This window comes from Aythya marila, assembly GCF_965140915.1.
Source record: "Aythya marila genome assembly, chromosome: W".
Classification (NCBI taxonomy): Eukaryota; Metazoa; Chordata; class Aves; order Anseriformes; family Anatidae; genus Aythya; species Aythya marila.
The window spans coordinates 10,183,964-10,197,701 of NC_139081.1; the positions used below are offsets into that span (position 1 = coordinate 10,183,964).

Genomic DNA, 13,738 nt, shown 5'->3' on the forward strand with positions numbered 1-13,738 from the left:
TTATTCATTATGTCACTCACAAGAAATGGGAAGTCATGAATGAGAATGCTGAAACATCCTCTAAATTAATTGCATATTTTACTTTCAACTTACATTTTAATAGTTTTAACACATCTACTTTCTTGCTCCATGAGAGGTACATACAAATCAAGTTTTTTTTCCTATTTTATGTATTGAAACTCTTAGCCAGTCTATAATATGGATTATGGACAAGTTGATGCTATTTTGACAATTCATGCTAAAATAAACGAATGTGGGAATTCCTTACTGGCGGATAAGGAATTAGCTGGATGATCGTACTCGAGTTACAGTCAACAGCTTGATGTACAGGTGGAGACCAGTGATAAGTGGTGCCCCTCAGAACTACATAGGCAATATTTAACATCTTTGTTGCCAACATGGATAGTGGGATTGAGTGCACCCTCAGCAAGTTTGCCGATGACACTAAGCTGTGTGGTGCAGTCAACACTGGAGGGAATGGATGCTATCCAGAGGGTCCTGGACAGGCTTGAGAGGTGGGCCCATGAGAACCTAATTAAGATCAACAAAGCCAAGTGCAGAATCCTGAACTTGTGGAGGAATAACCCCAGGCACCAGTACACACCAGGGACCACCCAGCTAGAAAGCAGACCTGGGGGTCCTGCTGGACACCACATTGAACATGAAATACAGTTCTCCCATAACATCCTTGTCTCTGAAGTGGAATACATGGATTTGATGGGTGGACTTTTTGGTGGATAAGGAATTGGCTGGATGGTTGCATCCAGAGAGATGCGGTCAAAGTTCAGGTGGAGACCAGTGACAAGTTGTCTCCTTCATGTGTATGTATTGGGACCAGGACTAACATCTTTGCTGGTGACATGGACAGTGGAATTTGAGTGCACCCTCAGCAAGTTTGCTGATGACACCAAGCTATGGTACAGTTTATATGCTAGAGGGAAAGGATGTTATCCAGAAGGACCTTGACAGGCTTAAGAGGTGGGCCCATGCAAATCTCATGAAGTTCAACAAGGCAAAGTGCAAGGTCTTGCATCTGGGTCAGGGCACTCCCAAACATCAGTACAGACTGGACGATGAATGGATTGAGAACAGACATGCAGAAAAGAACTTGGGGGTACTGGTGGACAAAAAGCTGGACAGGAGCCAGCAATGTGCACTTGCAACCCAGAAAGCCAACTGCATCTTGGACTGCAACAAAAGAAGTATGGCCAGCAGGTCAAGGGAGGTGATTCTCCCTCTCTACTCTGCTCTTGTGAGACTCCACCTGGAGTACTGAGTACAGCTCTGGGGCCCCCAGCACAAGAGACATGGACCTGTTGGAACAGATTCAGAGGAGGGCCACAAAGATGATCAGAGGGCTCTCCTATGAAGAGAGGCTGTGAGAGTTGAGTTTGTTAAGCCTGGAGAAGAGAAGGCTCTGGGGAGACCTTATAGTAGTCTTCCAGTACCTAAAGGAGGCCTACATGAAAGATGGGGAGGGTCTCTTTATCAGGGAGTGCAGTGATAGGACAAGGGGGAACGGCTTTAAAGTAAAAGAGGAGAGATTTAGATTAAACATTAGGAAGAAATTCTTCACTCAGACTGTAGTGAGGCACTGGAACAGGTTTCCCAGAGATGTTGTGGATGCCCCATCCCTGAAGGTGTTCAAGGCCAGGTTGGTTGGGGCTTTGGGCAACCTGGTCTATTGGAAGGTATCCCTGCACATGGCAGGAAGGTTGGAATTAGACAATCTTTAAGGTCCCTTCCAACCCAAACTATTCTAAGATTCGATGATTCTCAATTACTGACTTATAATGTGACACTGTATGAACATTTCAAAGTATTATTTAGGTAGACACTATAAAAATTTCCACAGCAGCCAAGGTTAGCTAATTTCCACAAAGAGTCTATCTGCAGCTTGATTATTTAAAAACTTATTTTTTATGTTTAAAAATAAGATTTGTGGTAAGTTTACTTTACACAGAAGACCGACCTACATTTATTTCATAAAATGTTTTAATGGACACATGCACATCTGATACAATAGTAAATTTATTGAATTAAAATTCTTTACTGTTGTAAACATTTTACAAAAGCATTGTGATTTATCTGTATGGATATAGTCCTTAATGTAAGAATTTAGACTGAATGTGGCACATTAAAGAATAAAGCTGACAAGACCCATTCTGCATATTGTCTTTTAACAAGATTCCAGCAAGAGAAACAGCATGGTGTAAAAAGTGTACAACAACAATTGTTCTTACTATACCCATCAAAGTCTACAAACTGTAAATACAAGTTCAAGTGGTTGAAACGGTCAAAGCCATAATAATTGTAACCAGTCAGAAATTATAGTAAGAAATGTTATCCCATTATATGTAGCTGTCAAAACAATGCATTTCTTTCCTTGTCAGTTGATAATTCTTTTCCAACAAGACAGAAAAGGTTTGGCAATTAGAGGTGCTGAAAGCAATTTTTCAAGTTCAAGACAGTCACAGCATTTTCTTTGCAGAAGGTAAACTGTACACCAAGGCTCAGAGGTTATAAGAACTGGTTCCAAGAGGAAAAGTGCAACTGTTCTGCACAGATAGCTTAAAAATCTGCTGGCACAATCATTCACCAACAGGATCTTTGTTTTCTCTTTGCATAGTTCACACATCACTGGTAATGTGACAGGGTGTGCTATTTTTGGCAAGAGCTAAAAACCAAAAGTGATACTGGTGTGAGTTGCCATATTAGACATGCTGGATCCATGCAGAATTCAGGTTGCTACCTGATGTTATTAGACACTGAATACTGATTTTGTTTTTGTTGAAGCAGCTCCGTAATAGCCAACAACTTCTTAAGAACATGCTGTAGAAAAAAGAGTACAACCCTACATTAGCAACTAGAGAAAAACAAACACCTTGCTTGAGAACCATCAACATTAGCCTACCAGACCTGTAATTAGATAGTTTAAAATATATATCAACACACACACACCAAAGCCGTCACAGCTCCAGTTCCCTTGCTATTAAGACATTACTTCAAAAGGCAACTGTAAAACAGCAATATGAAATTTATCAGCATCCATGGACACCCATTAAATCTTGCCAACTTAACCTGAAAGTTAACCAACTTAACCTCACTGACAGGAGGAAAAGGGAAGAAAAAAATAAATCAAGAGTTTTCTTTATGGAAACCCACAAGAAGAAATTAGTCTTCTGAAGTAGAAATAAGTATTGAGGAAACAGTATCACATCTGTTATCATTAAGTACTTCAGATACAAACCTTGTAAAAGAAATAACCCTTATCTCTAAGTGAGTATGTAGTATTGAAAGCTTCTATTATCCTGCATGCCAGTCTAGCCATTGTTTTTGCCTTGCCAAGACTACTAGTAGCTGTGAATGAATTATGAACTTGAATATGATGATTTTTTCCCCATAATGCCACCAAAGAGGTAAACTGTAGTAGTTATTAAATGGGATTAGATTTGAACTGCTGTAATGAAACATTATTTCATTTTTAATTCCTTGAGCTTTCTTCTGCCAAAGATGATTAAATACAAATGTATTTTCACATTTTGCAAAATCATATAAAGGTTTGCAGTAACCCCCTTGATTAAAAACAAAACAAAACCCAAAAAACATTACTACTGAAATTTGAGTAATGACTTGCCTATTGTAATTAGTAGACCATTAGCAAATAAATTTCTTTGTCTCAAAATACTAAAAAAGGTAGTCATTTGAACATTTTTCTTATTAAAAATAAGTTTTCATAAAAGTTACATAGACGTTTAATAGTTGGAAAAGAATAATAATTTATAGTTGTACTGGGTCTAGCTGGGGAGTTAACTTTCCCTGCAGCAGCCCATACAGTGCTGTGCTCTACACTTGTAGCTAGAACAGCAGTGGTATCACACCAGTGTTGTGTCTGCTGATGAGCATTGCTGGCACAGCATCAGGACTCTCTCTAACCTTCCTAGGGGGTGGGCAAAAAGTGAGAAGAGAAACATCACCAGGGCAGCTGACCTAAACCAGCCAAAGGGATATTCCATACCATGTGATGTCACACTCAGCAATAAAAGGTGGAAACAGGAAGAAGAGGGGAGGGGTGGGCTCTCGTTGTGAAAACTTCTGTTCTCCCGAACACTGGCTATGTGCATTGAGGCCCTGCTTCAAGGACGTGGTCAATCATCGCTCATTTGTGGGAAGTAGAGAGTAATTTCTTTCCTCTGCACTTCCACACAGCCTTTACTTGTTTTTTTTTTTTTTTTTTTTTTTTTTTTCCCTTTTCCCCTCCCTTTTCCCCTTTTCCTTATTTCCCTTTAGTTAAATTATTTAATTAATAATAATCTGTCCTTAATAACTATTTTTCCCTTTATTTAAATTATCCTCATCTCAACCAATGAGTTGTTCTTTCCTTTACTTCTTCCCCTCCTCTTCTAAGGAGGGGGAGTGAGAGAGCGGTTGTGGTGGAGTTCAGCTGCCTAGCACGGTAAAAACACCACAATAGTACATTTGCTTAATAGTTGGAACAGAAGAGTCATTTATAGTGCTTGCTAGAGAAGTTGGCCATGTTTGTTTACAAATGTAATAAATCAGGAAGCAGAAGTGAATTAGTGATAGACACCTAAGGAAAGTAAATTTAGTTTTCAATTAAAAAAAAGATCCTAAAAAACTTGTGACCCAGAGAGCCTGTCAGGAGACAGTAATTTCTTGGGTTTAGGCTTCCTCTAAAAAGTAAAAGCTTCTTCTGGAAACTAAAAAGCATCCCTGTAAAACATTTTGGTTTTATTGCATAAATACTTAGTCCATGGTTTTGAGCTTCTTTACTGTTGTGGTTTAACCAGGCAGTCAGCTAAGCACCAAATAGCTGTTTGCTCACTCCCCCACAGTGGGATGGGGGAGAGAATGGGAAAAAAGTAAAACTCATTGGGTAGATAAAGACAGTTTAATAGGACAGAAAAGGAAGGGAAAATAATATTAATTATGATAAAAGAATATACAAAACAAGTGATGCACAGTGCAGTTGCTCACCACCTGCCAACCAATGCCCAGCTAGTCCCTGAGCAGGGGCAGTCTTCATGGCCAACTCTTCCAGTTTTATTGTTCAGCATGACATGACATGGTATAGAATAACCCTTTGGCCAGTTTGGGTCAACTGTCCTGGTTCTGTCCCCTCCCAGCTTCTTGTGCACCCCCAGCTTCCTTGCTGGCAGGACAGTATGAGAAGCTGAAAAGTCCTTGACTTAGTGTAAGCATTGCTCTGCAACAACTAAAACATGGTTGTGTTATCAACATTCTCATCCTAAATCCAAAACATAGCACCATAACAGCTATTAGGATGAAAATTAACTCTATCCCAGCCCAAACCAGCCATTTACCTTTACAGATACCTACCTCCTTGTGAAAAGTACATATTAAAACTTTTATCACTCACACTACTGACCAGAAATATTACAAAAGAATCGTGATATTAAGCAATAACTCAAGACTTAAGATTTTTGTTAACCATTGTAGTTTACCTGCATTACACCTCGCTCATTACTGAGTGTCCGAAGTTCATCTGAATGTGCCACACACATCTCATGCAAGGCTGCCAGATAACGAGATAAATCAGTTCTAGAGTGTTCTGTAGTGTCTGGAAGCTCAGGAACATTCTTTAACAAAAATTATGAGAGCAGACTTAGAATGGTGAGTACCCAGGCATACTGGAAATTACAGTTCTACAGTTGTTTCAATACTGCAAACAAGTACTGTAACGTTTTTCTTCAAAATTAAGTTTTCTTGTTCATGTTATATAATACAAATTATATATTTCCTTCACTCCACAAGCATATATTTAACAAAGACATTTTAATTATGGTTACACATTTCATGTGGAGTGATTACTAAATAAACAGCAATTCCTATTCCTAGTAGGAGGGTTCTACTAAAAGGTCTGATGTTGCTATGCTGCCTCTAAGCTGACCAGAAAGATACTGAGAATAGAGATTCATATTACAGCAGTAGTTTAATCAGTTATTTTAAAAATGAAGAATTTTCAGAGTCCTTGTATTGAATCTGTCATTTAAAGAAAAAACAGTATATCATAATACATGTAAGAAGTTGCCATTTAACCAGAAAAAGGTGACATATGGCAACTGATCTAATTGACACGCTTCAAACACTCACTCTTACAGATTATCAAAATATTGTGCTGTGTCTTCTAGGCCACTTAATGGATCAATTCAGGAAGCTAGGCACATTTCTTTCATCTTATTTTTTAAAACAAATTCTCAATTTAAACATGTATGCACACATACATACACACATATGCACAAACATGAGCTCCGTACTCTTATTATAGCTACCATACACAAAACAGTAACAGTTTTGATATGAACTGCAATTATTATTTTATTTTAAAATACAAGATCTAGAATACATGCAGAGACACGTTTGGTAATGTATAACTGCAACTGAACATAATACTTTAAAAAAAAACAAACTTTTTTTTAAAATGTCTGGTCAAAACCATAAAACAAATTCTTACATGTAATTTGTCATAAAATATAAAAGAAAGGTAGTTTTGGCCAAAAGCCCTAATCTTCAGAGAAAAGCTCAAAGAGATCTCATGTATACAGCAATGCTAAACGATTCCAACCCCTCAAGACATTTGATGGTTTTAATTCTGTGCGACAGGCCAAGAGCAATCTGCAGTTCCTAAACATGGATAAGAAGTTTTTCAGTAGCAAGCATTCAAAATCGTGTGGAAGATGATGCATTTGAGATAGTTAAGAACTGTAAAGAATTTTCATTTATGATGTTGCTATGCAAATTCCAATAGCTTCCAATAGATTAAAAAGATTATAAAAAAGAAAAACGAACTTACCCCAAGTTCATCTAAGAACATGATCATACGGTGTTTGTTACTCTTGATGAATGGATTTACCCCCTCCATATATGGCTCCTAGTAATTTTTAAAAGTATTTATTAGAACAAATCAATATCAATGTAGTCATATCTGAAATGAATGAATTGTTATCAGAGAAGTGACACTACAAAACACAAATGTGTCATCTGGAGTAATTTTATTTTTTCAAGTGAATTTATAATGACTGGTGTACCAGCAGTCAAAATGCTACACTTTTTTTTTTTTTTTGTATTCCAGATGTATTCTGAAATTGTTTATATAGGCACAGTGACACAAATATTTCAGAAATTTAAAATTTCAAGATGGACATTTCTCCGATACATAGCTTCAATGAAAAAAAACAACAAACAACAACTTTCAGAGGTAACATCTGGAAATAAGTGCCCTCCTTCTCGTTCTTTCATTAATGCTTACATTCCAACTTGCGAGTGTCAAACAAACAGCTTTATAATGGCAGCCTGAACTCACTATCTTTCATTATGCTTACATCAACAAATGTATTGTTCAACCAAGCTGAGGCTTGGGAACCAGAACAGACCAGTTGCTGCTGGCATTCTTTTAGTGATACAATAGAGACTTTATTAAAAGCTGAGTCTTTTTAGTGCAACTTGTAAAACTGATTTACAAAATTATGTCAAGCAATATGAAGATGAGTACAAATAAAAGTGGTGTTTCAAAATGCTGTACCAATAGAAAAATGCCACTCTAAGGAATAAGTAGTGCAAAAGTGTGCATGTGGAGAGGGTGTGGTGCAGATGGAAAGGCTGACAGTTATTCATTTGTTTCAGAATTAAATACTCTATATCCAGCTGGATGTTTCTTCCTGATTGGTCTTAGTTTGAAAGAGAATTATTACATATATTCTATAAAATACATTCTATATCCATTTTCTTTTAAGGTTCTGTACAGAGGCATACCAATATTACTGAAAGATGTCTCCCCTTTTTGACATTAAATAATCAGTGGAAATGCAAAAAAGTCTGCTATCATCTACTTAAGGCAGATGATACACCTTTTTTGAACAGATTCTTTCTAATCACAGATTTCTGCTTTAGCATTTCTCAGTTGTCTTTTTGATATGGATATTCCTAAATAAAATTTACCCATTTTACCATTACATAGCTGTTTTCTTTGCAGAGGAATGGCTGCCTGCCTCTCCTCTCCTACTTTTCCAACTCCAACACCAAAAATACTAGGGTATGGCTGCTACCATTTTGGTCACCGACAGACAAAACAGTCCACTACTTCCATTGTTGTCTTTGGAACATATGTCTGAGTTTATCCATTCTCATAGAATGAAAATATGGTTGCATTACACTCTATAACACCTACTAGTATGGTCACTGGTTCATCAATTATTTTAACAGACTATTTCTGTTGTTCATACTACCAGATTCAAAATCCTCATGGTATGCACCAAACCATTCACACCAATTTCTAGATGATTCATTCTCAAAATGATTGATTCCTCTTCCCAATGCAGACAGACATTATGCTACTGCTCTAGTTTAAATTAGTTCCCTGTTGAGCTCCAAATGAAGAGGATTGGATGAACTGCAGGAACAAGGTCTCCTTGCTGATGAAGACACCCAGATCACACATTAGGCTTTGTACAACCAAACAGCAATAGATTTTTGCCTGTATTAAACAGGAACATTGAAATGTATTGACAATGCAGTTCTAGGCTGTTCTGTATAGAATTATATTCACCTTAGCTCCAAACTCAACCAGATTTGCTAAATTTTGCACAGACTTGGCGACCAGTGTCAACGTTCTTGCAGCAGTAGGGGAAGGAGAATCTGACAGAAATAGAAAGCAGAGAGTTACTGGCCATTTAATTTAAAACTACCACCAGTCACATAAAAGTTAATCTCTTCTCCAATTTATTTTTATCATGGAATTAAATAATTTGAATGTTGTCATGGTCAAGTAAAACTTGTTTTTTTTAATTTTTTTTATTATTAATTATGTCCACAAAAATTGATATGCATATCTGACTTTCTGTACTAGTTGCTTACAGAACAAAGTAAGAAAGTGTTCCTCGGAAGCCTTAGGTTAACAGAAGTTCTATGAATTAAGTGGAAAGTCTTTTCACAAAAAAGAAAAGCAAAAAAAAACCAACTCTGTTAAAAGGAGGATTATTTGTTCTTAGGATATAATAAAATAATTGATTTTACCCTTTTCCTTATTTATCCATACACACATAAGTGGGTCCTGCATTGTTATGCAAATTATATGGGAAATTGCTAGTACAGGGAAAATAGACTAAAGATCGCATGCAATCCAGGTTTGTATTTGCATGAAAGCATAGTTATTTACTGTATAAATCAAATGCAAGAATATCCTGCTACTATTGCTTCTGGTTTTAAACTAAGATTAGTGTTAAGTGTAGGTTTGTTTTTTTGTTGTTGTTTTTATAAACAGCTATAGTCAAATTTGGCTTTCTGCTTACTGGCCATTTAAGTGTTCCAAAACTAACACAATTATTACATAAACTGTAAATTTTGCAGTACTTCATAATACTATATACTGTTCATTGTCTGTCTGCATCTTTTGATGCTCTCTGTCTTCCTGCTCCCTACCCTACTCAGCACTGCAATTAAGTTCAAACTTTTTAGGCCTAGCTGGAGCTTAGACTGAGGCACTAATGCAACAAATCTCAGCTGTTCATAGCATCTAGTGCTAGACATCCCTTCGAAGAAGCAATTCTGGAAAACATTACTAGCCTTAGAACTGGGAACTTCAAGATGAAGATAACTGATCTAAAGAAGAGTATTCTTTTTTAAAAATCAAGTTTGAAACAAAGGAATTAACTTTTTCAATATTTTTGAGAACGGTAGTTCAGATGATAGAACAAGCACATTGCTACTGAAACTGAACTCTATGTATACATGCAGATTTCAGAATATATATATTTTTCCTTATTACACGAAAAAGTATGTTAGAAGCTTTGCCCCAAAAAGAAAGAGCCCCCTTTTTTTTGAACAGCTCTAACAGCCCTATATAGAGTCTGTAAGTTTACCTTAGTGATAGCTGAGAATATTAGCTGGACTTCTGAACAGGACTAACAATTTACAGACAAGCTTTAAAGGGATAACACAAATTACTGGATAACAATTCCATTTACAGCTTAAGACATAGTGGTCTCAATGTAGTCCCCAAGTTCGAAAATAAACTCACAAATCTGAAGATGATAAAAAACACTAAAGAAAGGATCACCATGTACCAGGCAATGGTTCTTAAATGCTTTTGTCAAAGCCTGTATGAAAATCATTACAAGGTGAGAGGAACTTTTGGACTGACTCAGGCCTCATTCAGTATAGTTTAGAGAGAGGACAGAAAACGTTACAGAGTAGAGTGGGACAATCACTTCCCTTGACTGGTTAGCTATACTTTGCTTAATGCATCCCAGGATACGGTTGGTCCTTTTGGCTGCCAGGGCACACTCTTCAACTTATATTCATATTCTCATATTCAACTTGCTGTCAACTAGAACCTCCAGATCACCCTTTGGAGATCAAAGGTTCTCCAGCCTCTCGTCCCCCAGTCTTTATATATATACAGGGTTGCCCCATCCCAGGTCCAGAATACAGTACTTGCTCTTGTTAAATTCCATGTGGTTGGTGATTGCCCAACCATCTAATTTGTCAAGATCTCTCTGCAAGTCCTCTCTACCCTCAAGGAAGTCAACAGCTCCTCCTAATTTAGTGCCGTCTACATACTTACTTAGTATGCAAAAGAAAAAATCATAGAATCATAGACTCATAGAATATCCCAAGTTGGAAGGGACCCATAAGGATCATTGAGTCCAACTCCTGGCACTACACAGGTCTACCCAAAAATTCAGACCATGTGACTAAGTGCACGGTCCAAACACTTCTTAAACTCCGACAGGTTTGGTGCAGTGACTACTTCCCTGGGGAGCCTGTTCCAGTGTGCAACCACCCTCTCAGTGAAGAACCTCTTCCTGAAGTCCAGCCTAAACCTCCCCTGCCTCAGCTTGACTCCATTCCCTCGGGTCCTATCACTGGTGACTAAAGAGAATAGATCAATGCCTTCCCCTCCACTCCCCCTCATGAGGAAGATGGTGACCGCGATGAGGTCTCCCCTCAGCCTCTTCTTTTCCAGGCTGAACAGGCCAAGTGACCTCAGCTGCTCCTCGTACGTCTTCCCCCCCCAGGCCCTTCACCATCTTTGTAGCCCTTCTCTGGACACTCTCCAACAGTTTTACGTCCTTTTTGTACTATGGTGCCCAGAACTGCACACGGTACTCAAGGTGTGGCCACACCAGCGCAGAGTAGAGCGGGACAATCACTTCCCTCGACCGACTAGCAAAAAAAAAGGTATGGATGAAGTATAACATATGCAAACTTTTTAAAACTACAGAACTCAGATATCCCAATATTTTGGTACTATGGTTTTCCCACCAGCAGTTTTAATGCCTTTCCTTTCTTCCTCTCACACAAGGAATACAGCAAAACTTAAAAAACTGAAATCCCTTCAACACAGCATTATGTCTAGAATAACAATAACACACACAGTAGTTGTTGCATCTGTAAGACTTCAACTACATTTAAGTTAAAAAGCCCAGAGATATTTCTAGGTGCTTAAGCCAATTGCCATGGGAGAATCCATGCCCTGACCCTTAAAGCTTCACAGCAGCCCCATGCCAACCATGTCAGACATAGTTCTCTGATGCATGTGAACACCCAAATCACACCTAAGAACTGTTTAGGAGAATGCTATCCAATATCAGCCAGAATCCTGCCACACACGAGTATAGGAATGCTGTTCTAGCAAAGGAATAGTCCCTGTCACTGTTTTATTTACTGATATAGACACTACAAAGAAAGCATCAAAAAAACAGGTAATGCTTTCTTTATGCAACACTTTCACATTTGGTTTAATGGTTCTTATTGGCTTGCCTAAGTATGGCCTTTGACAAACAAGATTACTATTGTAAGTCCGCACAACACACCCTTCTTACATACTACTATATACCTCTCATATTTAAGATTCCTTACTTAAGACTGACTGTACTTAATGACTCAAAGTAGAGACTTTTCCAACTTCTAGAAGTTATTTAAGCAAAAATGTCAGACAAATTACTCAAGCATATTTTTTTAGGTTCATAAATGTATTCCAGGCTCTGCAGATCTTTTCAACTTTATAGATCTTGTTGATTTAAGAAATGTGTTTGTGGCTTTCTGCTGTTGTTTTGGTCGTGTCGTATCGTGTGTCCCCCCCTCATCCCCCCCCCCCCCCCCCCCCGAATATATTACACACTGCTAAAGTAAGAGTTCAATATTATATCTTTTAAATATCAACAAAGTTTTCTGGGGAGACGGAGGGACTGGACATTACTTTAAAACAAGACCTTGGGAATAAACACTGTCTCACCTTTGAGAGTAAAAACCATGTTCTGGGTCCCTTAGTGAGAAAGTCAGTCAATTAATATGGATAGCATAGCTTTGGACACACTGTTCAAAAGAATTCATATTTTTTTAAATTAGGCACTAAAGTAAGTTTATGCCTATTACTATATAAAGCATGGATTTAATCTGAAGCATAGTCACCTGAGATGATATTAAACATCCTTGGGTTCAGTATAGCAGGACAAATCAGTCGAAGAAAAACAAAGCCACTGAAATGGGAAGAAAATTGTATTTTGTTCAATAATGAAGTTAAAAAATTATTGTAAAATTATGTAGTCTTTAAGCATTTAAGTCAATGTGGAAACCTTTTTGAGACAGGTGACAAACAACGAGCCTGCACCCTCATGAAAATGTTTGTTAATTATGAATGTCTTGTTATGATTTCAACTTTTATAAAAAAAATGAAATAAAAACAGGCGTATTGATTTCCCAATTAAGGTGAACCTCTGAAACCACTTGGGAAAAGCTTAACCGTAAAACCATACTGATGTCTGTGGTGTAAGACCGCACTGGCTTTAAGAAGGAGGAAAACTTAGTCTTCTACCTCCCAAAAGTCTACAAGTAATTGAACCTGTAGCCACTTGCTCCCCCAAGCCAATGTAAGGAAAGCAAGAGTGCAGTCCGAACAGAACCTCTTTTTTGGCAGCAACATAGCCTTATATCAGCTTAAACTGAGCTGATAACAGTATATTATTATCCTAGATCAGCTACTTTCTGGAAAAGCTGGAGAAAAGCACTAGAAACTTACTCAACAGAAACCCAAAATAGCCTTTAGTTTAGCATGAGAAAAATCTAACTTTCTGTTGACAGCTGATAAAGTAAAAAATATCCATCTGAGGTTAACTGTGATTCTAGAAGATTGCTATAAATGAAGTGACATACAGACCAACTAAAGCTATTTAACTCATCTCTTGTTTTGTTCAGGGTACACTACCAACAGACTGCTTTTTCACTACAGCAATACTAAAGCCTGACCACTTAAAAAAAAAAAAAAAAAGGAAGAGGACCTTGCAATATCTTGCTTATTGATAAGTACACAGTGATGGCATTGTCCACAATTACTCAGAACTGATACGTAGCGGTAGGGTTAACACACCTTCTGTCTGTCCAAGACACCTGAATTTTAATATATAGTGTTATAGAAGTTTCCTATTTCTCCAAGAACCACAGATTACCGGATGACAAAAAAGTCCTGGCTCAGTGTTGTTATATATGGAGTGGTAATTCGTGTCGAGAAAATGGTTGATATTAATAAAGAAGGGGGAGATGTGGGAGTGTGGCCATGGGGGTCGGAATGCCCCGTGGTTGAGATAACATTAGACTCTCAACGATGAGGCCATCAGGAATATAAAAGAGTTTAGAGGGAACAAAGAAGGGTGATTCAGGAGACTCCAAGCAGTCTCCGGTTTCTTGTTCTCCAGCTGGT

The 13,738-nt window shown here is 37.8% G+C and overlaps 1 protein-coding gene across 1 annotated transcript in view; it reads right to left on the reverse strand.

Moving 5' to 3' along the window:
• Nucleotides 1-2,050: 2,050 nt before the first annotated feature.
• The window catches only part of LOC309889533 (ras GTPase-activating protein 1-like), a gene marked incomplete at its 5' end in the record, with an annotated part of 113,039 nt that continues 101,351 nt past the window's right edge, over nucleotides 2,051-13,738 (reverse strand). Inside the window, 5 exons of the mRNA XM_082782382.1 lie at nucleotides 2,051-2,832; nucleotides 5,487-5,621; nucleotides 6,836-6,913; nucleotides 8,588-8,676; nucleotides 12,454-12,521. Of these exons, the coding sequence (XP_082638508.1) occupies nucleotides 2,749-2,832; nucleotides 5,487-5,621; nucleotides 6,836-6,913; nucleotides 8,588-8,676; nucleotides 12,454-12,521 (454 nt within the window). The 3' untranslated portion in view covers nucleotides 2,051-2,748. The remainder of the gene's footprint in view (nucleotides 2,833-5,486; nucleotides 5,622-6,835; nucleotides 6,914-8,587; nucleotides 8,677-12,453; nucleotides 12,522-13,738) is intronic.